Source organism: Lutjanus erythropterus, chromosome 1 (assembly GCF_056507025.1).
Source record: "Lutjanus erythropterus isolate fLutEry1 chromosome 1, fLutEry1.hap2, whole genome shotgun sequence".
Taxonomy (NCBI): Eukaryota; Metazoa; Chordata; class Actinopteri; order Lutjaniformes; family Lutjanidae; genus Lutjanus; species Lutjanus erythropterus.
In genome coordinates, this window is record NC_139317.1 from 27182306 (window position 1) to 27209085 (window position 26780).

Sequence of the window (26780 nt, forward strand, 5' to 3'; positions counted from 1 at the left end):
CAAATTGTCAGATGGGCTTCCAGAGCCACGTAACAACTGTCAACATACCCTCTAAAATAACGTCAAGGACACATCCATCAGATGCTGTGCACTGAAGCAAAACGTATGTAGCAAACAACCTTGGAACGCAGTCAAACCCGTGGTAAAAGTACCTCAGAGGAATTCACTCACACCTGCAGACTGTACTCAGAATCTCCTGTTCAAAGCGAGACTGATTGTTGCAACTTTATAAAAGTAACGTTAACTTGATAATAACTGTAGCTCTAAATGTAATGAGATCTGTGGGATTTTTTTTTTTTTTTTTTTTTTACTTCTAAAGTGTTTTCAAAATCTGGTGTGTCACGTATAAGCCCTGGACAATTTTGAACAAGTTTTAACCACCTCAGACAAAAACATACCAAAGCAAACACCTAATACATGCTGCACTTTATTTACAAACTGCATCTGTAAAGAACAAGATTATTTCTGATAGCATAAAATTGGTAACTGACTTATTATAAAGAGTCCATTTTGGAAAACTGTGAAAAAAAAACAATGAAAAAGTGTCTCAGAAATTGTAATGAACAAGAGAACATAATATTTACTTCTGTGAAAAATATATATCTATTTGTCATAAAATGTGGGCTATGTTTGTAAAGGAGTATAAAGGCAACTTTTGTTTATTTCATTTTACCCTTAGATAGGTCAAGGTAATAATATTTGATTAACAAAATTTATAAAAAGCAGTACTGGAACAGCACTGACTTGCATCTAAAGACAAAGGGGTGTTTGAAGCGCATAGTTAAACCACAATATAGATACAGTATATAGTTACTTAAGAGGATTGCTGCCGTTCCCACCTCCCTGTTCTTTTATACAAAATGTACATTATATATAAGTTGGCGCTCCATTACAAAATGGATGTCTTACAAACAGTATATAGCTACGGTTATATATAATATACTGTGTAGAGATAAATCAACCTCTCTGTATGCAAATGATTGATGAAGGCTTGTTATAATTGTAGAAAATCAGATTTCTGCATTTTTATTTGCTGTGCTCTACTTCCTATGCCGATTGCTTTCTATCTAGTGCATACTCACTGGTTATGATCTGGCATTTAACTAAAAAACATTATATAAATCTATGAAAAGGCCCATAAAAAGTGGGCATGTAACTACAAAAACCTACAAAGACTAGGAGAAGCATTACGTGGAAGTCTTCCAAGCTGCTTCAAAAACAAAGTCCTTGCCCTCTGTTGATCAAGTTACTGCTTACTGCTGGGGTACAGCGATGCAAGACTATAAACATCACTGCTGTCCCGCTGTTCACCTGCTGCCACTTTCAGGGCACACGCCCCCGAACGTCTTTCAGGCAAATCGGCTGACAGGTCCCTGATTCAAATCTCTCTGAGGCTGGAAGGAGAGACTCACTCCATCCTTCTCTGCTGCCATTTAGAGCTGGAGCATCCTCTTGTTTTGACGTGTTGGACTTTGTTGTATCGAGGTTTACTTTTAAACCAGAGTTGAGGCTGGATCACCGGCAGGCCTGCTGCACTTGATTGATTAGCTCTCCAAAGCGATCAAACAGCCCCTCTACCCACGCTCCATTCTGCAGACACTTCTGTACCGTCTCCTCCTGCCCCAGATCCCCCGCCTGCACCCGCAAAGATGCTATCTGGAGGGTGGAACCACAAATGGAAAAAATAAATAAATAAATGAATAAAAAAAGAGCTCAATATGGCATTGTTTCACCAGGGTAATTAGAAAATTGAACATACAGATGATTACACGACAGAGTAAAATCAACACTCACTTAGCACTGATTCAACACATAAAATAATATCTCACCTCATCCTTACACATGAGGTACGTGTGGTACTTGTAATGCTGCAGAGAGTGGTACAGCGAGAACCACTGAGTTCTCTGCTGGTCCACTGTGTACTCCTAGAAATGAAAAAATAAGAAAGGCTTAACATTAATTTAAAATTCTGTTGTACAAAAATTAGCCAGACAGCATGACAGGAAAGGGCACAGTGGCTTCAGTGTTCAACAGAATAAAGGACTGAGTGGTGATACTGTGCCCTCTGCTGGGCATAAATTGACAGTACAGTAAATCTGACCAAAATATTACATCCTCTTACCTGTGGCACTTTGTTCGGCATCTTGTAGGGCTTCATAGTTTTTTTGTTGTAGGCCTTCCCACTGAGACGCACCTTAAAGGCCGGGGTTTCCCCATCCTTCTTCAGTTCAGTCACCACTGAGATCTCTGGGAAGTTGTCTAGAGCCGTCTGAAGACACAATAGGAAAGTCGCTTAGATTCATTCATACACCACACACACCACCTGTGCCTTTGCTCCTGTCTTTGTCAACAAAATATATCCAGAGTTTATGTTTTTAAGTTTGCCTTTAAAGTCCTCTGGAGTGAAAATAATGCCCAAGAAAGAAAATGAATTTTTAGTGCATTGACTCAATATTGAAATAATGCTAATCTCAGTTTACCCAACGACAAAGGTGGCTTTTTCAGCTTATGATTTAGCTTTTTGTTACTGAAGAGAAAACATAAAAAAAATTGTTCCACTGTTTTTGGAGAAAACTTAAAACAACCAAATGTTGGCAGCAGTTTAGGGCTGGGTGATTGGACAAACATATCATCTCTTGACGATTGGCTGAATCCATCATCAGTCGCTTTTTTGGGGTGATATTTGTCATTTTATTTTGCTAATTTAATGGTCTAGAGTGACAGTTGCTGCTCCGCGCAGGGAACCCTAGAACCACGAAAGATCATGCGAGTTTGATTATTTTACCAGGATCGACGGACGCAAATCTCACAAGAGATGTGCAAATAAAGAGCTCCCTTCTAGACACGACCAAGAAAGGTGTGCAGCTCAAATAATAGAAAATCATGTTATGGTGCTGATGTTTTTTATATGGCGGGTTGTCATATGTAAAACACTGTATTCACTGAGCCACAGAGTGTCTGCTGAAACACCCACCTTTAGGACCTGCCCTATGTGTAGTTTGTGAAGCAGGCGTTTCCTGTTGTCAGTGATCATCCCATCCACTCTCTTCATATGTGGCAGCAGCAACTCATCTGAAAAACGACAAGTTAACAAGTGAATACAGCTCAAGTCTACTATCTGATTCACCCTTGTTTTTACAGGTTTTCATTCAGTTTTTGGTCTGGTATTAACTTATAACACCTTTAATACACATATGCAGCCCTGAGTGCTTCACATGGCAAAAAAAAAAAACATTAAAAAACATTAAAACAAACATAAAATGTTACAAATCAACTCATAAAAGTCAAAAGGATCAAATAAATTAAAGACCAGGAATAGAAATAATGTAAAAACCAATGATTAAACTTAAAAACTATGACTATAACATTACTCCAAATTAAAAACAAGATTTTACCAATAGCTCAAAAGAAAACAACAGCAGAAAGTCACTTCACTCACCGTTTGCCCTTTCAAGTGCCGTCATCACATCCTCGTCTAAGGCGATGCTGATAAGTAGTTCCACAAAGCTCTTAAATGTCTCCTTCATGGTTCGTGTGTTGAGGAACCGTGAAGCAAACGGCACCGGAGGGTTTAACTCTAAGAGGTGTGTGTGTGTGTGTGAGAGAGATCAAAGATCAGGAGGGTGAGAGTGATGAAGAGATTTAGCCTACAATCATATCAACTTCTATTCAAACTAGATTTAAAAGCCCCCTCACCATCATCTTCTGCAGATGATCCTGAGGGAGTATGTGAAAACTCCTCCTTCCATTTCCTCCTCTTCTTAGGTGGGGGCTCTGCCCTGGGCTTGGGTTGTTTGGGTCGAGGCTTTTGGCTTTGAGAGACTGTGGAAGGGGCGGCAGTCAAGCCCAGCAAAGTTTTCACCTGAACATTCCTAGTTGCAGAACAAAGACAGTTAACTCCACCACAGAGTCATGTTATTAAAAAAAAGAAAAAAGAAAGTTGAATCACATCAGTTGATACTCTTAATGTACCTTAGCGAGTTCATAGGCTTGCAGCGTGGCTTCCGACTACAAACTCGTACATACTCCCTTTTGTTAACTGTATCCAAGAACTTCACATATACTCTCTGGTACATGGTCTTAGCATCACCAAAATATCCAAGATACTACACACACAAAGAAAGGAATATTACAGGTTGCAGAAAAACGATGATCAAAAACTCGTAATCATGCATACTAGTAGGTCTGCTGTTACTTACGCTATTGGTGGCTGAGAAGACTCTCTTTCCATCTCTCAACTCGGGCACAAATTTCTGCAGCAGAGCCTTTTGGACCTTCCAGATGGCTGGAGGTTCACTGCCTACTTTCATCGTCACCTGGACACATACACATGAAACCATGCAGAACAGGTGTCAGTATGTAGCTACAGTTGCAGTATCAGAAATGAAACAATGAATGTTCAGATATGAGTGTGCATAAGATCTGATATGACTGTCCTTCCACAGTTGTGAGCTGAGCACCTTCCAGGAAGTGTTGGGTGGCACCCTCAATGCCTGACGTTTCACTACAGTAAGGTCCACTGCACCACCACAAGTCACAATATCTAGTTTACTTCTAACATGTCAAATACAATATTTTGACAAGCATCTTCATCTATACAACCGTTTCCACTATGACCGCTCAAGTTAAATTCTGCTGAGCACCAAAATCCATGTACCTTCAAGCTTTCAATATCCTCATTCCTGACGACAAACTCATCTCTCTCCCGGTACATTCCTTCCCCTCCGCTGTCCGACAGCTCCTCATCTGTCAGTCCCTCGATGGCCACGCTCATCAACTGCACAGCCAACTGGCCCGGCGGCGTCTCTTTGGGCTCCTCTTTGGCTGCGGTCACAGTTCCTACTGATATCGTGTTTGCTGTCGGTGCAGGAGTGGCGACGTGCGGCAGACAGGCCTCGGTGACGGTGTGCGGAATGGTGGGAACTTGGACTGGCTTCATCATTGGACCAGGAATTTGGTTATCTGGAGAAAGATTGCAAACATATGAATGTGTTGAAGAAAAAGCACTCTCAAGTTCTCAGACAATGCAGATCCAAACATATGCCAAAAGAATGATGATGCAAGGGTATTACTGATATTAAAAAAGTGTATCAAAGAGAATACTGTTGACTTTAGAAGGAAGCACTGCAGCAAAGATGGAAGACACAACATGTAATAAAGGCTAGTGCTGGATTTAAACAAATGTGGTATGCACTTCAACTTTATCAACAAGCTGAACCATCTCAATACCATTTACTATTACTTACTATTTATTTTAGCCAAACAGTAACTAGATAGTGACAGCTTGGCAAATTCCCTGCTTTGCACTTCACTGTCCACTGAAATTCATATGAAATTCTGATTAGGGTCTAAACAAACCTGCAGTGCATTGACAGTACAGCTGCAAAACAAATCACAATACCGTTTTGGCACTGATTGAAATGTGTCCGTACGGACACAAAAAAAAAGACAAAAACCGGTGTTGAATGCCTGCTCAGCCTCCTTGTCCTATTTATTGATTTTTTTAAAAATCAGATAGTAAATCAATATTTTGCCAAATTTAGCAGTGTTCTTGTATAGCTGATTGTGTTAAGATAATATTTTAACATTTGAGAATACTAGCTCTTTCACGTTACCCAGTCGGAATTGAATGAATATTAATCAGCCATCACTTTGATAAGCAATAAATCTTTTGCTGTTTACTGCAGCACAACAATTAGAATTTATGTGCTTATCTTATCATAAATTAATTTTATATTTGCGTTCTGACTGTTGGAAAGAAAAAGTAGTTAAGACATCGATCTGGACAGTTGCCCAGCTAAAATAACTTGTAGGGATTTGTTACCATTTCATTTTTTCAAAATGATAAAAAAAAACATTAATATTGAAAACAATGAATAGTTGAACAATTATACAAAATTATAGTGGCAGTTTTTGTCAAGCTTAAAGGCAAAAATTGGCACCTTTAATGTGGCAGTCCTGCAAGCGTTAATGGTAAATCTTGTTAATTGAAGCAATAAATTCCTCAGTTTGTGCTATACTGACAAAGAAAAAATCTCCTGCTTGCGGAGACTTGCAGTAGTATCTACATGTGCCAGGGAGCACTGTGACTCCCACACCCATGTTGCCAAGTTATCACCACCCTAGTCTGCAGCCATTACTTTGTGGGCCAAAACACTGTGTTAAGTGGCAAAAATATTCATCTAGCAAGTCTGTTTGTTCCTCTTGTTTACCCAGAAGCACAGACTAGAAATCTGCACTGAAACAGTCTGTAGTTCTTCCTTAACACCAGCTACACCACTGTGGCATCACTGCAAGCTGGAAGAACAACAGATTTTGCAGCAGGAGAATTCGACTTTATGGGTAAATATATCACACTGAGGAATTTATCGCTTCAGCTGACATTTAACATCAACACTGAGTGGACAATCACATGAAAAGTGCCAAAGTCTCTCTTTAAGCCGGGTATCTTTACCTATCCGGGTTTTACGATCTGAAGCCTCATCCAGAGCTGAAAGCGCTGAGCTGATGCTGTTCCTCAGAGCCTGGTTCTTCCCAGTGTTTTCCTCTTCATCTGAGCTGAAAGACGGCAGAGTCTCCAAGTTCTTCTGCAGATCTTCATCCAGACGTTTCTGCTGAGAGCTCACTCCCTGACTCTCCTGCGGAATCAAGGGCCCAGGCAGAGTCTGCAGTTTGGGAGGCAGAGTAGGCAAAGTACATGGCAGTGGTTTGGGCGTGGTAATAGGCTTTCTTGGGCGACTGATAGTTCGTGTTGGACTCGGAGAGTATTGCTGTTTGGGGCCAGATTTGATGAAGTCGAGGAAGGAGCCAATGAAGCCTGTTTTGACCTCCGGCTGTTTTTCTTCCACCTCACGGATCTTCTGCCTGATTCTCTCCTGCTGCGGACATCCATCATATACACTGTGTGAGGAAGAGGGCGAGCTGACGTCACTACCCCTGGAGTTTTGCCGCTTTGCCTGGCCACTGCGTTTGGCTGATCTGGCTTGTCCACTATCCTCCTCAGGACCACCTGGTTTGGTCAAAGACTTGGAGCGAGCTTTCTTTTTGGAAAATTCTTCCCCACCTGGACTTTCAATGAGGCCGTCCTCTGTTTTAATACACTTTGTGTTCCCTTTGACTCTGTTCTGCAGACCTGATGGGTCGTACACCTGCCCAGCTAAATGATAGTCATTCTCAGAGCTACCTCCATCTCCATTTGTGTCAAGCTCAGAACTGTTGCTGTGGTGAACAGACTGACCCTGACAGTCCGTGGCCATCTGAGTTCCGTTTAGTGTCATGGCCATGGTGTGGGAGTTAGTGTTGCTGATGATTGGATGTTGTGCTGAAGAGAAACTAGGTGACATGTGCCTTATATCCACAGTCTGGAAGTGACTTTTAGAATCAACTGGGCTTGCCATCGCTGCCATTTCAGCCTCAGCAGAGGATGTCGCTTTGACAAAGTCTTGTGGTGTGACGCCACAGGCTGCCACTGTGGCAGCCAGGATATCATCAACGTTTGACAAAATATTTCTGTCGTCTGCGAGTAGCATAGAATCGGGGAAACAGATGGAGTTGAGAGCAAAGTGGTTCTTAGCATCATTTGGTTGCGGATTGGCCGTCTGGCTGTAGTGGTGTTTAGAGGAATCGGAGTTCTGTTCGGACACGACTGCGCCCTGCTGACTTTGGGTTTCAGTCACACTGGCACCCAGCAGTTCTCGATCCATGTGGAGATACTGGACATGAACAGGGCCCAGATCTTGGGCTGATTGGATACCTTGCACTGACACCACCTTTGAAGCGTTTTGACCAGGGTGGACAAGTGGCTGCTGAAGCAGAATCATCTGATTATGCTCAAGGAGAACCTGAGTGCTGGGGACGGTGATGAACTGGGTGTGGGCTGCTGCCGGGGTCTGGCTCTGTGACTGACTGTGATTCGGGTGGTTTTGTTGATGTGGCTCAGGAGATTTGAGCTGGAGAGGGTGCTGCTTGAGCTGTTCAGAGCTTAGGGAAGATATAATACTGGAGTTTGTAGTTTTGGCAATTTCCTGACCGTTGGTGCTGCTAAGATGAATGTGCTGTTGGCACAGAGAACCCATCCTTTCACCCTTCACCTGACCCAGTCCCATGAGCTGTTCATCAGAACGTGAATTGCTTCGGATGACACTTTGTGTTTTGTGATGATCGTCCATTTTTGAAACAACATAGATGACATTGTTGTGAGCAGACATATTGTTTGCTGCAGCAGAAGCCTCCATAGACGCCTGCTGAAGAGCATCTATGTCCTGAATGGGAAGCTCTTCAAGTTTCTGTTTGCCATATGTTGGCTTTATGTCCTGTATCGAGGATCTGACGTTATTCTGTAAGGCTTGAGCAGTTGAAGAATAGGTAGGCAATGGTGCAGACAAAATATGGGTCTGTGTCTGCTGCTGGGTCAGTGTGTCGTGTGTTTTACCTCCCACCGAGGCCTGCATCAGGCTGTAGTCCTGTGTAGAATTGGACGTGGGCAGACTCCGCACGCATGTGGGTGTATAAGATGAGTTAAGGGATTGGTTAAGTGATTGTCCTGCGGTGTAAGTCTGAGACTGAGTCACCGAAGCTTGTCCTTGTGACTGAGATGTAAAAGTCACATTTGGGGCACCCTGAGAGTGGGACGTGGGGTAGCTCTCAGAGAGATTTCCCTGACACAAGCCCTGGACCTGGGCTCCATACTGAATCTCCTGCTCCTGGCTCAGCCCAGGACTGGAGGAGTAAACAAGAGTCTGACTAACAGATGCCACGTTGTCAGACTGGCTGGAGAGGGAAGGCAGAGTCTTGTAAAGAGGGGAGAGTTTGTCAGAGGTGGAATGGGTGGGCTGTGATTGAGTGTGGGGGGTGATGTAGGTTTGAGACAGACTGGGGGACATTAGGCTGGAGAGCTGGACTGACTGCTGGTTAGCAATCACTGAATTCTGCTTCTGTCCAGGGGGGGAATAGTGTTCAGGAGATGCTCTTGTGTGGTTCTGAGAGTGCTCATGACCCTCCTCACCCCCAGCAGGGTGCGGAGCAAGTTTGGAAGAGCAGTCTTTAGACTTCGGCAAAGAAGTGGACGAATACGCTTGAGTTACTGAGTCTGTTTTGGGTTGTGGAGTACGACTGACCCCTTGAGAGGAATCTGCTGCTGTGGAAGGGCTGCAGGACACCGGGGTCTGACGGGACGGGTCCTGCTGGTAGGACACATCCACTTCACTGCCAGAGCCAAAGTACCCCTGTAAGGAGTGCTCTGAATTGGGCAAGTGCTCGGAGGCCGCATGGCTGCTGGAAGGCCTCTGGTGGTGTTTGATCACACTACATTCACGCTGAAGAGCTCTTTCAATAGAGCCAGAGAAAACTGTGGCCCCATAGGGTTGTGGGGCACCAGGGGGGGCAGACAGGGCAGAGGGTAGCAGACTGAACTGAGGTTGCAGGAGGTGGGGAGCTGACTCCTGGGCCGAGCGGTAAGTGGAGGACTGGACAGGAAGAGCTGAGCCCAAAGTGGGGGCAGAAAGATGGTTAAAGGCGAGTGCAGTGGGGAGCACAGTCTGGCTTGATTTGAGATGAAGGAGGGGGTCATGATGAGAAAACAGGCCATTGGTGGAATTGCTGAAGGCGGGATCCTGGAGAGCCAAGGAAGGGTTGGTAGCGTAACTCCTGGAAGGGTAGGCACCAGCATGCTGATAGGATGACAGAGCAGCAGGAGAGGGGAAAGTGGCAGTAGAAGGCAGGGCACCGGTCAGATACAGCTCTGTGGTGGAGGAGTTGGTACCTGTGTTGCACAGAATAGATAATATAAGGTTCGGACAGGCAACATGAAGGGATATAACCCAAGCATAATAAATTCAACCTGTACATGCAATAGGTAAACCTTGTAATAAACCTGCAAAAATGGAAATACTGACATCACCAACCAACTGAATTATGTTCATCTGTTTAAGTTTGATAAAAGCCTTCTCAATGTGTAGAATGTTTAAGCCTCGTCTTTCCTTTTTCAGCTTCATTCAAATAGTATCAGCATGCATCATGCTAATTGTTTCAACAGTTTAGACCAGGGGTTTTCAAAGGGCCTGCCCTTAAATAATATAATAACTAAGGTAATATTTTTACAGTTCCATTCAGTGAGCCTCCCATGAAACAGTTTGGAACCCTAAACTTCTGGTTTAGAATATTTACAACAACCTTGTATCAGATCACATGATGCAGACTTCATTTTGTTGTCACAGATAACTGATAATCACTGATAATTTTATACTGTATCTTATCATTGTTTTTAATCTATAGTCCATTCTATACAGGGGATAAATGTATAACCTTACCTGGTCTATTCATATTCTGGACTTGGGATAGAAGATTTAATGAAAAATAACCTACTCCTCAACTGCAGAGGGCATTGCTATGAGAAACACTATCTGATAGGGGAAACACACTTTGACCCACACTGGATCACTTTCTGTTTTCTTAAGAAAACATCACTCAAGAACTAAAAGAGAATAAATAAGCATGTTCACTGAAGAGACACATTGAAACTGAATGCTTTACTGAATTTGGAAACAGACATAAGCTATTGAAATGATGTGCATTGCACAATAATGGCATAGTTTGAGTAATGTTAGCTTATAGCTTCACACAAACAAGTAACTACAGCAGGGGTTGGTGTCAGGGTGGAAGGAGGAATTAGAAAAAAATATTAGGAAAAAAGGAGTGATTTTGTTCATCAATTTAGTCTAATTTAGTAATTTTCAAGGTAAATGGTCAAAATGGCCAAGTGTCAGATTTGCATTATGAAAGTGAGGCTTTATAGGAGGACCAATCTAAATGTGGGTGATGTTATTATTCTATAACCATTACACTGTGCAATCAACATTTTCTTCATAATAAGTTAAAGCAACACATTGTCTATTTCCACTTTAAACACAATACGAAACATGCATACATAGTAAAAACAGGAGTATCTGGCTAAACCAGAATAGGTAATGTGTACTTAAAAGTCTACATTAGTGGATGTGACCTCACCAGCAGGCCATGATGGGGGTCTGAAAGGAGGAAGCAGTGAGGCACTAACAGGACCAGCCTGAAGGCTTCTGGACTCCATGGCTGACAGGAAGCTCATGATTGAGGTCTCAGAAGTATTACTGCTTGAGTCAAGTGCTGTTGACAGTCAAAAGAGGAAAAGAAGGATAACCACAGAAATGGGCAACAAAGTAAAAACAATTATGTACCAAGCAAATAAGAGCCTTAAAAAGGATTACTTGAACCAAAAAAATTCTGTATTAGTCAGGCTGTAAATTTCTAGTCATGCAGACAATTTGCTAAGGTTTGAGATGCTTCTGAGATTTCTGCCACCACAGGTGGAAAGAATTTAGTTTGTGGTGCTCAAAGCATTTAAAAAATGACATGCTGAAATACTGTATAAGAGGGATGAGGTACTAGTTTCTTCAGAAGAAACTTCTCCAATTAAAACCATCCGCAGGCTTCTGTGTTATCCAGACCCATTGCTATTGAGGTTTTAAAATGCAGTTTTCCCATGTTTTGAGCACCACAATTGAAATTCCATTTTGGCTGGTGGCACACGAAGACGAGGATAGTTTAAAAAAAAAAAGCATATAAAATCAAAAATGTCTGCATGAAAAGATGCCACAAGTGGTGAGCGTTAAAGTAAGTTTATTGTAATTTGTTTCAATGGGCTCTATAAAAACAATGTGTTCAGCATTCATAACTGACCTGCTGCAGCAGGAAGATGTGATGTAGTGTAGGTGGGAAGCTGGTGGGTGGAAGTGTAGCTTTGCCTCTGGAGGAGCTCTGCATCAAGGTGTGCTGCACCATAACTGGAACTGCATCAACAAACACACACAAAAAAAAACATACATGACATGAGAACTCTCATATTCACAAACAGTGTGTGACTCAAGTAAATTACTTCTCTTGACATGCAGCATGTTTGTTTTTACGTATGAATTCTGTCAAATCTTTCCTGTCTACTGAGAGACAAACTCACTAGACCAACAAGCTATTTGCAGAAAATGCAATTATAACTCTATGAAGCAGGCTTTGAAAAAGTTAAACACAGCTTATAATGTGATTAAATCCTAACCCTAGATGTGTCCAATCCATTATCCATTTCAATTTATGGTATTTCTTGAATTATTTCATCAATGTTTCAAGAGCTCATGTTGCTGTTGGTGTGTCACAGATGAAAGTCAGTCAGAGAGGTAAGTAATTCACAGAAAACATGGCACACATTTCAGGCTACCACAAATATGAATAACAAAACAGGACATCAATTTTCCCAGAAAAAAGGAACCTGTTTACCAGTTGATGTTACGACAAAAAAGAATGGCAATCTTCATCTGAGCAGAAACAACGATCAACCTAATTTCAGGCTTTTTTTGTCTGTGGTGTCTTAGTTTGTATCCTATGTCAGTAACTACTGTACTTTAAAACATTCATAGTCCTAACTTGTAAAAATATGAATGGCTGTTAAAACCGCAAAGGTGGTTTAGGAATTTATCACTGTTGTGACCGTTGTTGTCTAAAAATAAAATCAGATTACTGTACTTGTTCCAACATACTATGATAAAGTTTGCCTGATTAAGTTAGGTAAAAAAAGGTTTAATATCTGACATATGACTTTATTTTCTCGAGGGAGACATTTCATAGGAAACAGACATGAAATGAGAGGTAATGAGATGCAGCCAGCCTGATCCAATGTGTTCCCTTTTTGCCAGAAGGTAAACATCTGTGGAAGAACACAGAGGCCAAAGGGAGTCATCTGCCTCTTTTTCTGGTCCCTTCAACAGACACAAACACACACACCAGTAATCTTTTGTTATGAAACTCTCCTCTGCTATTTGACTATAAATTTGACCTAACATATAATAAAGCCCAATATACAGTACACTCTGCCACATATTCTATATTTTTGAAGGTTATAATGTTCCATTTTTGTTGACACAGCCACTGAGGTGTTAACTGTATATTTATAACTTAGGTCATAGTTAGTTGTGTTGCTGTAGTGGACAACATTACATCGAAACGTGTTTTTAATATTCCTCCCCCTTGTTACCTCCACTGAGGAGGTTATGTTTTCGGTGTGTTTGTCTGTTTGTCAGCAGGATTATGGGAAAAACTACTGGCTGGATTTTCATGAAATTTTGTGGAAGGGTGTAACCTGGGCCAAAGAATAACTGATTACATCTTGGAGCAGATCTGAATCATGGGGTGGATATCCAAATATTTTTTTTACTTTCATTAACACTGCAAAATAAGGCATTTGTCCTAGAGTGCCCTAAGTGGTCTAAACATGAGACACCAACATAATGCAGTCCAGAACATCAAAACTGATCATTATTATCTTTGTAAAAGCAGAAATTATGGCTGAGTTGTTGTCTTGGATTACATTAGATTTTACAGGTGTACCTAATAAACTGAACACTGAGTGTTTATCAGTTGATCAAGTAGTTTCACAAGCAGTAAGAGCAAATGTATGTGTCAATTTATCAGTCTCCATTTTTTAGTCTAATCAACAGCCAAACATCCCCTGCTATTTGGGTCTTTCTAAAATGACACAAGGGAAACAAACTGAGGTAGGCATTTCTGAACCTGCACTGGCTCATTCATGGCATATTTTACTTGATTTATCATAAGCCTATAGTTAACTGGTGTTCAAACTTGTAGACACTTTGATTCTTTCTGGAGTCTAATTTGTTGGACCATCTTAATTTACCTGCTCTGGCCTTTATTTTTGTTATTAAAGTGACAGTTCACCCCCAAAACAAGCATACATATTTTTCCTCTGGTCTTTAGTGCTATTCATCTAGATAGTTTTGAAGTGTGTTGCCTAGTTTTGGAAATTTCAGCAGTAGAAATGTCTGCCTTCACTCAAATATAACTAGATGGTACTCGGCTTGTGGTGCACAAAGCATCCAAAAAACCAAAGCAACGTCTTTTTCCAGAAGTCATGACCTGGTTACTCAAGACAATCCACAGACCTTGTTGTGGGCAGTTTCAGGCAGGAAATACTTTTTTTCTTATGGAAAAAGTAAATAGTTCTGCTATTTGTTTGTCAGCTTGTTAGTAGGATTACAGAAAAAAATTACTGGCCTGATTTTCATGAAATTTTGTGGAAGGGTGTAGCATGGGCCAGAGAAAATTCCATTAAAACTATCACCTCAGTAATAAACAAAAATTATTGCCCCTTTGATAGTGTCAAATCTTATCTTTGTAAAACTAGAATTTATGGCTGGGCTTGAATTACATTAGATTTCACAGGTGTACAATTGAGAGGGATAAATAACACTACAGGCCAGAGGAAAAATATGTATATTTGACATTAGGGTAAACTGTTTCTGTATGGAAAGTTTCATGTACAATAACTGAAGTGCTGCTATTTTATGTGCTGCCTGTGAGCTAAATATGACTTATTTGTAGCAGATACTATCTTCAACTCAAGCATGATCCCTTTTAATTAGTATAATATCTAGTAGAATATAATAGTCTTGAGTTTGAGCTGTATAACTCTGGCAGGTTTTGTGGTTAGTTAAAAATTAGCTACTGTATTTTCTATAAAATAGAAAGTAAGTTAAAATACTCAAAGATAGCAAAGCACATCTCATTCTCACAACTAAACAATGAAAAATATGTAAAGAAGTGGACACGGCACCTCTTATCTCTTAGGTATGAACACCAACAGCTATGTAATTTTACCATCTGAAGTGCCATAACTCACATGATGACTATCACGGGCAGCTAATTGCTCATCTTGATTCTCATAATCTACATGTCTGAAGATAATAAGGTTGTGTTTTGTTGACACTATCAGAGAGGTGTTAAACTGTATGCTTATTACTGAGCTCATTGTCAGTGGTGGTGCTGTACTAGACTACTTTGTGAAAATATGTTTTTAATATTCTTAGCCCCTCGTCACCTCCGCCAAGTACTTCTGGGTTTCAGTGCCACTTGTTTGTCAGCAGCATTACAGAAAAACTGCTGTCCAGATATTCATGAAACTTGGTGGAAGGTTGTATTATGAGCTAAGGAAGAACTCGGGCTGTATAACTAATCGCAATAAAATCGCCATGTGGGCAAGTGCAATATCCAAATCTCAGAACCAGAACCAAATCGCAATTTTTTGAAACTGTTGAGAAAACAGCATTATAATGAGGGGCTGTAGTGCTGCATAGATGATCTGACCAAATAATCTTGTTCTCCAGATGAAAGACAAGTTTGTACACACCTCAATAAATGTCACATCATCACAACTGATCATGTCCACTACTGTATCGCATATCAATTTCAGTGAATATGACTTTTTTTTAAATCAAATTGCGCAGCCCTGCGAAGAACCCATTAAAACATCAATACTAAACATGCCTGTGCAAATGTCAGTGAAAACTGAACACTGTTATCTCTGTTAATTTAGCATGTATGGTTGAGCTGTTGTCTTTGATTGCATTACATTTGACAGGTGTACAATTTATATGGATAAATAGCACTATAGGCCAGAGGAAATATGTATATTTGAATTTAGGGTGAACTGTCCCTTTAAGGAAAGTTTGTTGTACACACATTGAAGTGCTGCTATTTTATGTGCTGCCTGTGGGCAAAATCTGATTTATTCGTAGCAGATACCTACCTATAACTTAAGCATGATCCCATTTAATTAGTATAACATGTAGTAGAACATAATATAGAGGTCCTGAGTTTGACTAAAAGTTAGAGCTCTACAACTTTCACAGTTACAAGTTGAATACTTTATCAAACATACGGTAACAAAAGACTGAAACAATAACAAATATGTTGATATTTGGACACGTCGCCTCTTAGCTCTTAGGTAACAAACACCAGCAGCTATGTAACTTAACCACTGATCTGAAGTGCCAGAACTGACATGACTAGCATTAGTGGCTAGTTACCTATCTTGTTTTGACTTTACGAGGCACCTGTGAGGCAAGAAAAGTGGACGATAAAACGCTAATCTAAGCTGCCTAGCTCTCAACTTAACTAGTACAGATATAAAATAAATTCATCTCTAGTTTGTACTAACTCTGTGCATGGCCATGCTGAGGAGGATACGGTGCTGCTAACGAAAACTAGCAAGGTGGGAGAGACACTAACAAACGTCAAAGCCTCCACAAGTCCGATCAAATTCAGAAATTTCTCCATTTCCTCCAGTGTTCCCAGTGTTAACAACAGTCAAAGCTAGGCCCTCCATCCCCGACATTTCCTTGGGAAGGTGCCCTCTCCTTCATCTTTTACCTTGGCTTGACACTGGCTGTGCTGCGGTCATAGGCCCAAGAAGCTACGGTCTGTGCTGGTGGAGCCAGCGCGTCCGCAAAGCTGGAGGTCGGGTAGTTCCTGTCCATCATCCGGTGAAAGATTCACTTCCCCGACAGAGCTTCGTGGAGCAGCGGACACACATCATAGCAGCCCGGGGTCCGACCCACCGAGACCGAGCGACCAGGGCAGGCAGGCAGTCCCGTCGGAGCACCGCACAGTCCGCCGCAAGGCCGCCCCGAAGCTGTGCTATATCCTGGAGAAAAGTCTACCTTTCTGCCTTCTGAGTGATTTCGTTAATTTTTGTTCATCTCCCGTCATGGAGAGCCGTGCAAGCCCTGCATGGTTTCACGTACCCATGTTAGTTTATTTCCCAGGATGCACCGCAGACTTTGGCTGGAAGTTCTGTAGTTTTCCTTCCTTCCACCTAAAAGTTCAGCTACATGTCTCTCACCTGCGCGGTTCATGAGATCATTTGAGATACAAAAACTTTTCAGACCATGTCGAAGAACCACAAAGTTCCCATGTAAAATGATTTGTTAAAGCCTGGTTCTGCTTGAATGGGTTTATTAAAATTATCAGAATAATGCCTAGAGCGATAGTCTTACACATAGGGGAGAGTGGGGTAAGATGAGCCATTTTTGCTCTGGGCCAGCTGTTCCCTAATTTTTTCATGTCTAAGACCCCCTCAATAGATACACATTAAAGCACATACTCCAAATTTGAGGAGGATTTTGTCATAAGGAATCCCATCCAGGTACTTTCTTTACTTTTAGGTTTTAAGATGATAAAGTCTTCATATTTAATTTAATATATGGATATACTGTATATCCATCAGTATAAATTATAACCAATCAAAAAGCCCAACTTTATTTTTTCCAACCAGCTGCTATCAGACTTTACAACTCATCTGCCTCTGTCAGGTCTGTGGGCTCTGAACTGGACTAAACTTGTATCATCTTTAACTTTTATCATCTGCTGTTATCACTCTGCCCTTTTGTACATAAGCAGTATTTGAATATATATACTTTATTGTATGTGATCTGATCTGATACTGTATATGTATATAATTTATTAATGTTATTGCATTCATATTTCTACCTGTGTGTGTGTGTATGTGTGTGTTATATTATCAGAATAGGGTTAGTGTTATATTATACATATGACATTATTCTTCTTATTATATATATACTACATTATCATTTTTGTTATTGTAGTTATTATGCTGTTATCACATATTATTATTATTATTATTATTATTATTATTATTATTATATTATTGTTGTTGTTGTTGTTGTCGCTCCTACTTCCAAAAAAATGAAATAAGTTAAAATATTGTATTCCTTCTTTTGCTGGGGACCTCTTATAACCTACTCAAGGACCACTTTTTGGTTCCTGAACCCCAGTTTAAAACCCTTGCGCCAAGGAAGAATGAGTGAAGAATGAATGTAGACAGAAAAAAAAATAAATAAATAAAAAAGCTTCAGGCATACAGCAGGTGAGATGTTGGCATGATGGTGCTGTTGAATTTTCTTTTGTAGCCTACAGTTAATGATGTGCACTTTGTGTTTTGGTACAAGAAGTTTGTATGTTTATTCATTTAAAATAAGATAACCTCATGTGGAGACTTTAACACAACGGCCTGCAGCCATTCATTCAGTTTTCTGATTGACAATACAATACACTGCTCAAAAAAATTAAAGGAACACTTTGAAAACACATCAGATCTCAATGGGAAAAAAAACATGCTGCACATCTATACTGATATGAACTGGGTAATGTGTTAGGAAGAGAAGGATGATACGTTGTTTGATGGAAATGAAAATTATCAACCTACAGAGGGCTGAATTCAAAGACACCCCGAAAATCAAAGTGAAAAAATGTTTTGGCAGGCTAGTCTATTTTGCTGAAATTTCATTGCAGCAACTTAAAATGGTACTCAGTAGTTTTCATGGCCCCCGCGTGCTTGTATGCATGTCTGACAACGTCGGGACATGCTCCTAATGAGATTACGTATGGTGTACTGGGGTATCTCCCTGGACCAGGGCATCACTGAGCTCCTGGACAGTCTGAGGTGCAACCTTGCAGCATCGGATGGACCAAAACATAATGTCCCAGAGGTGTTGTATTGGATTTAGGTCAGGCAAGCGTGGGGGCCAGTGAATGGCATCAATTCCTTCATCCTCCAGGAACTGCCTGCATACTCTTGCCACATGAGGCCGGGCCTTGTCGTGCACCAGGAGGAACCCGGGACCCACTGCACCAGTGTAGGGTCTGACAATGGGTCCAAGGATTTCATCCCGATACCTAATGGCAGTCAGGGTGCTGTTGTCTAGCCTGTAGAGGTCTGTGCATCCCTCCATGGATATGCCTCCCCAGACCATCACTGACCCACCACCAAACTGGTCATGCTGAATGATGTTACAGGCAGCGTAACGTTCTTCACAGCTTCTCCAGACCCTTTCACGTCTGTCACATGTGCTCAGGGTGAACCTGCTCTCATCTGTGAAAAGCACAGGTCGCCAGTGGCGGGCCTGCCAATTCTGGTGTTCTATGGCAAATGCCAATCAAGCTCCATGGTGCCGGGCAGTGAGCACAGGACCCACTAGAGGACGTCGGGCCCTCAGGCCACCCTCATGAAGTCTGTTCCTGATTGTTTGATCAGAGACATTCACACCAGTGGCCTGCTGTAAGTCATTTTGTAGGGCTCTGGCAGTGTTCATCCTGTTCCTCCTTGCACAAAGGAGTGTTAAGGACCTTCTACGGCCCTGTCCAGCTCTCCTATAGTATCTGCCTGTCTCCTGGAATCTCCTCCATGCTCTTGAGACTGTCCTGGGAGACACAGCAATCCTTCTTGCAATGGCACACATTGATGTGCCATCCTGGATGTGCATCCTGTGCAACCTCTGTAGGGTCCAAGTATCGTCTCACGCTACCAGTAGTGACAATGACCCTAGCCAAATGCAAAACTAGTGAAAAACAGTCAGAAAAGATGAGGAGGGAAAAAATGTCAGTGGCCTCCTGTTTTGGGGGTCGTCTCATTGTTGACCTAATGCACCTGTTGTTAATTTCATTAACACCAAAGCAGCTGAAACTGGTTAACAACCCCCTCTTCTACTTAACTGACAAGATCCATATCCCAGAAGTTTAACTGACTTGATGCTATACTCTGATTAAAAAGTATACCTTTAATTTTTTTGAGCAGTGTACATTAGATCTAGCTGCTTTGCGCTTTGGAAATGACAGTTGCATTTCTCAGAATATAATAATATACAATTTTAATTTCATATAGCTTAGAAAAACTCTCAAAGATGATCATATTCAAACTGAAAATTAAGTGAGAATGAGTACAGATCCACCATGCACACACGTACACATCCTCAGATACAGTTGAGAGATGAGACAAAAAATAATTAAAATATCAATTTTATTTAAAACATATTTAAAAGATTTTCATTTCAAGTAGTTATTCTTCGGATCAACCTCAATAATGCTAGCACTCAAGAAATTCTCACAATGTCATGATGAAAATGGGACAACAGCGTCCAACAGGCTCGCTCATTCAGATTACAGTTGTGCTGCATCCCTTACAAATGATGACATTCATCACAGGTATAATTTTCTTGCGTGATTGTAAAAAAGTTATTTGAAGTAAGTGTAAAATAAAACTGCCTTTGATAATAACCAACCATAATGTAGATACTGAAAGTAAAAAATGACTTCACACATTAGAAGAGAAATCTCATTAGTTGGTGACACAAGCATACATTTCCTGACACACTAAAACTTTATCAAGCAGCAAGAAAATGTGCACATTTTAAAAAGAGAGGTAAAAGATGATGATATACAGCTGAAAGTACAAAGTAAATCTTAAGTTAATCTTAAGTAAGATGGACCAGAGCATCAAAAACACTTAAATATATTAAAAATATTAGCCATCATGCCATTAAAAGGATCAGTGTGTAGGATTTAGAGTTATCTAATGGTGACGTTGTAGACTGCAACCAACTCAATACCACTCGCCTCACTCTCCCCTTCCAAGCATGTAGTAGTAGTTACAGTGGCTGCAAACATCACCAAAAACATGAAATGCGTCTGTAGAGATAAAGGTTGAACATGGCAGCCTCTGTGGAAGAGGAGTCATATCTTCTATAGATATGAACGGCTCATTCTAAGGTAACAAAAACACAGTTCTCATTTTCAGGTGATTATACACTAATAAAACATTTATGAATATTACATCCAATTTCTGCCACATTCTGCCAAGAGATCAACCCAAATCTTACACACTGGTCCTTTAAATTAGTTTTGCCATTGCTATTTTTCCTTCTGAAGGAGACCGAAAGCTGCATAACAACGCAAATCAGTGTGCCTCTCTTCAATTGAAATTAATACTTATCATGTAATGAAACACAACCATAATTATGCTCTCAGACTGTCTACATATGCTGTCTAAAGCAACTGCTGCTTAACAGTAGGGCTGAGCAATAGATCAATATTATATCAATATCATGATAGGAGACTCGATATTGATTTTGAATATTGTTTTATTGTGATATGGAATCAGTGTTGTCTTTTCCTGGATTTTAAGGCTGATGTCCTTTTCTGAACCTACCAGACTGTTCTAGTTGTTCTATTATTCTTCTTTACCTATTTAGTCATTGTATCCATAGTACTAGGATTATTTATCAAAAATCTCACTGTGTAATATTTTGTAAAAGCGCTTATAGTCATGCCTACAATACTGATGTAATATCATTAGAGGTATTTGGTCAAAAATATTGACATACTTGATTTTGCCCATATTGCCAAGCCCAGTCAGTGTCTTAATTAAAAGAAAATGTGTATATCAAGATATATCTTGTATATCACAGACTAGCCTAAATTATTGAGATATTATTTATAAGCCATATCACCCAGCTGTACTTAATGGTTTACATATTCCACCAGCCTAAAGCTCTCGAATCCATCACATTATTGATTCTTCATTTTCACAGACAAAAAACAGCAAACAGGGTACATAAAGCTTATTAAATGTCTGATAAAGCTTAATCAGCAGACGGTTGGGGACGTGTTACAAAGCAAAATCACATAAAAGGTTACCACAAAACTATATATTGGCACAAACGGGTTAAGAAAAAATGAAGCTTAAATTTGACAAGGTTATACAGCTAAGGAAAAGGTACACCAACAGACCAAAAAGATTAGAAATCTTTCAGTGGGAAAAAAAAGGTTAATCAGAGCTATAAACAGAAGGAATAAGGCACTGTTTAAAATCTTATGAGGAAAAAACTGGTATACAAGGTAAAGCAGAGCAGCACAGTGTAAATGTTAGTTGTAAATTGTCTGCTTAATGTTGACAGATATGCTGATATGTTGTCCTGAAGATACTACCGCCGAATACTTCCATGTCGTGAGCTAAAACCAAAAACACAAAAAGAAGTTAGAAAAAATATGCATGAATTTTCCACCTGTGATTGCATTGTGCTTTCGTGTCTACGAGAAAAACTTGAAAAGTGAGTTGTGATATAACTACAAATGCAAATACCCAGGATAGGGAGGAGGTGGGGCATCGTGCTGTCCACTTTTAGCGATTGCCTGCTCATAGGACGGTAGCCCAGGTGGGTCAATGTCATCCATAGATGTAGGTGGTGGAGGTGGAAGCACAGGTTGTAAGGACACCTCCTCTAGCCGTCGCATTATTAGAGTAGCATTACTCCTCCTCGGTCGCGCCCGCATGGAGCTGTGACAGGAGTGTAGAAGACAGACATATTACATCATTCATTTTTGGCCTATTTAATACCTCCAAGTATTAAGGTTAACTTAATTCTTGTTACACAACTGTGCACACAACATTGCATTTATAGGTTCCACTGTGCTACGTGTACAGTAGGCTACATGATGTGACAAGAAGCAGTAACATATTGTAGAACAGAAGTTCAGCAATTAATGCATTAATTGATTAGTCAATTCATAGAATATTAATCAGCAACTAAAACTTTGATTCCAGAGAAGTTGGGACACTGTGTAAAATGTAAATAAAATATAACAAATAAAATAACAGAAATGCAGTAATTTGCAAATCTTTTTCAACCTCTCTTCAACTGAATGCAGTACAAGGACAAGATGCAAGTTAAGACTCTACCATGCAAAGAGAAAGACATATGTCAACAATATGTAGAAATGTTGTTGACTTGAAATCTTGGACATTGTGTCCACTGGACTAAAGTGGACCATCCAGATTGTTACCAGCACTAACTTCAAAAGCCAGCATCTGTGAGGGTATGTTGGTGTGTTAGTGTACAGGGCAGGGCTAACTGTCACATCTGTGAAGGCCCTGTTAATTCTAAAAGGTACTTACAGGTTTTGGAGCAACATGTGCTGCTCCAAAAGACGTCCCTACTTATTTTGGCAAGACAATGCCAAGACACAATCTGCATGTGTTATAAAGAGTCGGGTACTAGACCGGCCTGCCTGCAGTCCAGACCTGTGCCCTGTTGAAAGTGTGTGGTGTATTATGAAGCGCAAAATACAATGAAGACCCTGTACTGTTGAGCAAGTTGTATATCAAGCAAGAATGGAAAAGAATTTCCCTCGGTTTCCAAATGTTTACGGAGTGTTGTTAAAAGAAAAGATGATGTCACACAGTGGTAAACATGACCCTGTCCAAACTTTTTCTGGAACATGTTGTAGGCATCAAGTTTACAAAACTAATATTATGAATAGTAATATTTTCAATTGAATAGAGGTCAAAAAGGATTTGCAAATTATTGCATTCTGTTTTTATTTACATTTTGCACAGCATCACAATTTTTTTTGTTTGTACTTTGATAACTGACTTGTACATGTCATTAGGTTTTCAAGCAAAAATACTGAACATTCACTTGTTCCAACCTCTCAAATGTAAAACATATATGACACTTTTCTTTGTCATGCATGGTAGTAAACGGAATATTTTTCGCTTTTGTCAGACAAGCAATTTGATAATGTCGCCTTCGGTTATAGGAAATTGTAACAGAAAGTTTCCTTTTTATTTTATAGAGAAATCTAATCATTTCAGCCATGAACTGGTAAGAAAAAAACACACTGGACAAAAGAACCATCAATTTATACTGGAAAAATCTGAGTTGGAGTTGTCAGCCTATGTCCACGCTCTGAAATATTGTTTATTGTATATGCTGTCAGTTTGTAAGTACCTGGTTTACAGAGTAAAAGAGTTGTGCTAGTGTCTACAGCCTTGGCAGTACCTCAGCTACAAGGTAGCAGTAATCCTATGCTAAAGTGAAAGTGTGCAGGAATAATGCAGCTGTCATTAATAGTAATAAAGTCCCTCTCACTCACTTTGTGCGGCTTAAGTCGTCCTTGCATTTGCCTTGACAGAAATACCAGACCAGGAGGCCAACAATGACAAGAGCCACTCCACCAGCGATCAGTCCCACCAAAAGAGACGTCACATCAACCCGACCGCGCTTGTCCTTATCTGTGGATCAGAATGGCAGTGAGTTGTATGGCATTATAAAAAGTAGCTGACCTGAATATAACAGGGTGGTTCCTCTATTTCACCTGATATCGATTCTTTGGTTCGAGAGCAGAAGTGAAGAACAGTTAGGTTTTCTACAGTTAGCAGATCTATTCTGATCTAGTCCTTATAATTAATGCAAAACAAATAAGGGTTGCAGAGGTAATGTGTGACCCACAGTTTAAGCAACATTTATGGCTGCAAAACTAACAAACATTTCCAAAGCTACTGTGTGCTGTTGAACAAGTGGTTAAACAGGTTTTGAGTAACATAATTATCTCTGCTTCAACACAAGTGTTCCTAAAAACACATACCTGTACACTGCTGTGGTCTAGAGCTGCAACTACTAGTCAAGGGGATTTCAAAGTCTGAGACTGTGGGCCTCGCCTCGGACAAATCTTGGAAAATACCTACTTAGATTTGCTCAATTCCTGGATGTCTATGAGATCATGATTAGATTAGTTGATCTAAGTAGCTGAGCCAAAATAACCTAATGTCGCTGTTTGACATAATGTCAGACTACACCACATTCATAAAAAAGGGTCTCTCCAAAAGCATCTATTAGTTTCTGACTCTAAGAAAGTGGGAAAAACAGTAAAACTGCTCAAAACTGTATCTCTGAAGCATCTCTTCAACTGAAACACACATTTAGGCTTTTCTATGTGATCTCCTTTTGACAACTAATTAAATATTTTTTCACTTCCTTTCACTGAGCCTCCACAAAACCTGTTTGGACTCCTCCGGAGGGGCCTGCCTCCCACTTTAAAAACCTAAATTCTTCAATCAAAAGAAAATTATTTGCCAACTATTTTAATAATCAATTAATCATTTAAATCATTTTACAACTGACTATTCATTATAATCACTATGAATTACAATAAATCAAAACCAAGCCAACCCTATTTCTTTCCACACTGTTTCAACTTCAAAAAAGATTAATAAAAGTCCCCTGACCCCAGTTTGAAAACCACTGGACTAAATTGTGACAATAGTTGGCAGATTAATAGTAGCACCCCTGGTTTGGTCATGCTGTTTGACAACATAAAATTGAAATGACTTCAGTAACAGGCTCTTACCTGCAGTATATTCCTTCCAAAAGTCATCCTGCAAGACAAAGCGTCATTAGTAGGGTACAAGCCTGCAGTAATGCGTCTTTATGGTCATAAGATGAGCAGCATCACTTAACTGTAGCTGGGATGTTCTCAAAGACCTCCCTTGCTTCCTCGTAGTTACATATTTCTTCATAACACTCCCGTTCCAGATTTCCAGGAACGAAAATCTCAAAGTCAAACCGGTTGAACAGCAGATGGCGACCCAGGAACGAATTTGCGTCCCCCTCATCTACAAACACTGGGAAGTGTCCAAACAGATGGTTAACAAGAAACCTCATGGAGGTGTGTGTGTGTGTGTGTGTGTGCAGCCTCTAAAAAAGTGGACATATTCATCAACATATCTCACCTTCTTGGTCCTGCGCTCCTTCATGTGTGGTCAGTAACCTCCTCACACAGGCCAGGTGTCCGCAGGAGAGCAGGTGAAGGAGTATGAACAGGTGAAACAACATGGTCACGGCTGCACCTGCTCGCAGATAGCGGGTGTGGCGTTAGTTAATTGGCGGTACAGAGGGCAGAGTGCCTTCAACAACACACCCAGCTTTTTCAAAACTACCACATAAACACTTTTTAAATGACAACCAGCAGCCTATACCTACAGTCTACATTACCTATGATGAAAAGCGGCGCATAATGACGAGTAGAGTTCAACACCGACAAAGTGAAACCTGTCTGAAGGGGCGGTAGGTACGTGTCCAAGCCTCGACGCTGATAAGATGAGTCAGGAAACGATCATAGATTGTCACAAAACTCTGTTCAGCAACTTCTGTCGAAAACCTTTAACGCAGCTCATCGTTAAAAAAGTTAAAACACAGTAAACTGTCACTGAGTTAGTCCCTAAGAGCCAAAGACAGCTACCGGTGGGTTAAAAAAAAAGGTTTTGTTTACTCCAAACAGATGTGGCCTCGGCTCTTCCTCAACTACCTGCGAAGACTCAACTAATCGATCACGTCTACCTGGATAATATGATGAGTGACGTAAGTAAAATGTGGACGCTAGGTGGCAGCTGAAGCCGCGAAAATGAAAGGACTTCCAGCAGGTCTCTTTTCACACTGAGGTTTTAAATATCACACATTCATCATCTGACTTGTGACTCAGATGCCACAAATGTTCTCCTCCCAACGCCCAGTCATTTGGAATAATGTAATAATAAATGTTTGTATTACGTGACAAATTTCTTTCTTGTAATTTCTTGCAATTGACCCTATATATGAGGCAAGAATCTCGAAGTCCTAATATATACATTGGCCTTTATAACAAACAAAATTGGATTGTTATAGTCTGAATTATTATTTTCTGTAGCTCCTTATTAAGGTACATTAATTTTTATTGAATTTATTGTTTGTTATCATGTTTAGGTAGTTTATTTTAATATTTAATTTAATATTTAAATATTTTATATTTAATTTGATTGATATCTGCTCTTTGTAGAGGTTGGAATCTGTACACTCTGATACTTGTACACTTTGTTTAACTGTTGTTTTAAAGAAAATTGCACTGGAAAAAGCAGCAACTAAATATCTAAAATGGAAAAGAGGACATATTCTTTGTTTTAAAAAGACAACACAGATACAGTTCTTCTTCTTAAAAAAAAAAAAAGAATGGATAGAAATGATGGAAAGAATGGTTACTACTAAAGGCTTTTTAACACACTAGCTCTCAGAAAATACCTCCATAGGCCCATATGTATTATATGAGCATAGTGTTTACATGGTACTAAACCAGCTTTTAGCTGTATTTGTCCTTTAAAAAACCCATTTCTATTACTAAGTAAACTGATGACCCCTAAATGGGTGAAATATTTTATGCATATTTAATATTATATTCAATATATAACAATAACACTACAGAACAACTAACAACCTGTACAGTTAATAGTGAATGCAACA

General features: G+C 40.2%; 2 protein-coding genes across 2 annotated transcripts; both read right to left on the reverse strand.

The window, feature by feature from the left end:
* Positions 1-409: 409 nt before the first annotated feature.
* Positions 410-16831, reverse strand: qser1 (glutamine and serine rich 1). Its single transcript, XM_084718390.1, has 13 exons — positions 16246-16831; positions 11713-11822; positions 11005-11139; positions 6455-9760; positions 4658-4962; positions 4200-4316; positions 3973-4106; positions 3697-3872; positions 3440-3577; positions 2975-3072; positions 2123-2269; positions 1830-1925; positions 410-1656 (listed from the first exon to the last, which is right to left on the reverse strand). The coding sequence occupies exons 1-13, from the start codon at positions 16353-16355 to the stop codon at positions 1516-1518; spliced, it is 5013 nt and encodes a 1670-aa protein (XP_084574516.1). The 5' UTR covers positions 16356-16831; the 3' UTR covers positions 410-1515.
* Positions 16832-19673: 2842 nt separating this feature from the next.
* Positions 19674-25840, reverse strand: prrg4 (proline rich Gla (G-carboxyglutamic acid) 4 (transmembrane)). The gene is made up of 7 exons (XM_084718401.1): positions 25503-25840; positions 25241-25357; positions 24969-25132; positions 24859-24886; positions 23605-23743; positions 21812-22006; positions 19674-21681 (listed from the first exon to the last, which is right to left on the reverse strand). The coding sequence occupies exons 2-7, from the start codon at positions 25341-25343 to the stop codon at positions 21654-21656; spliced, it is 657 nt and encodes a 218-aa protein (XP_084574527.1). The 5' UTR covers positions 25344-25357; positions 25503-25840; the 3' UTR covers positions 19674-21653.
* Positions 25841-26780: the final 940 nt, after the last annotated feature.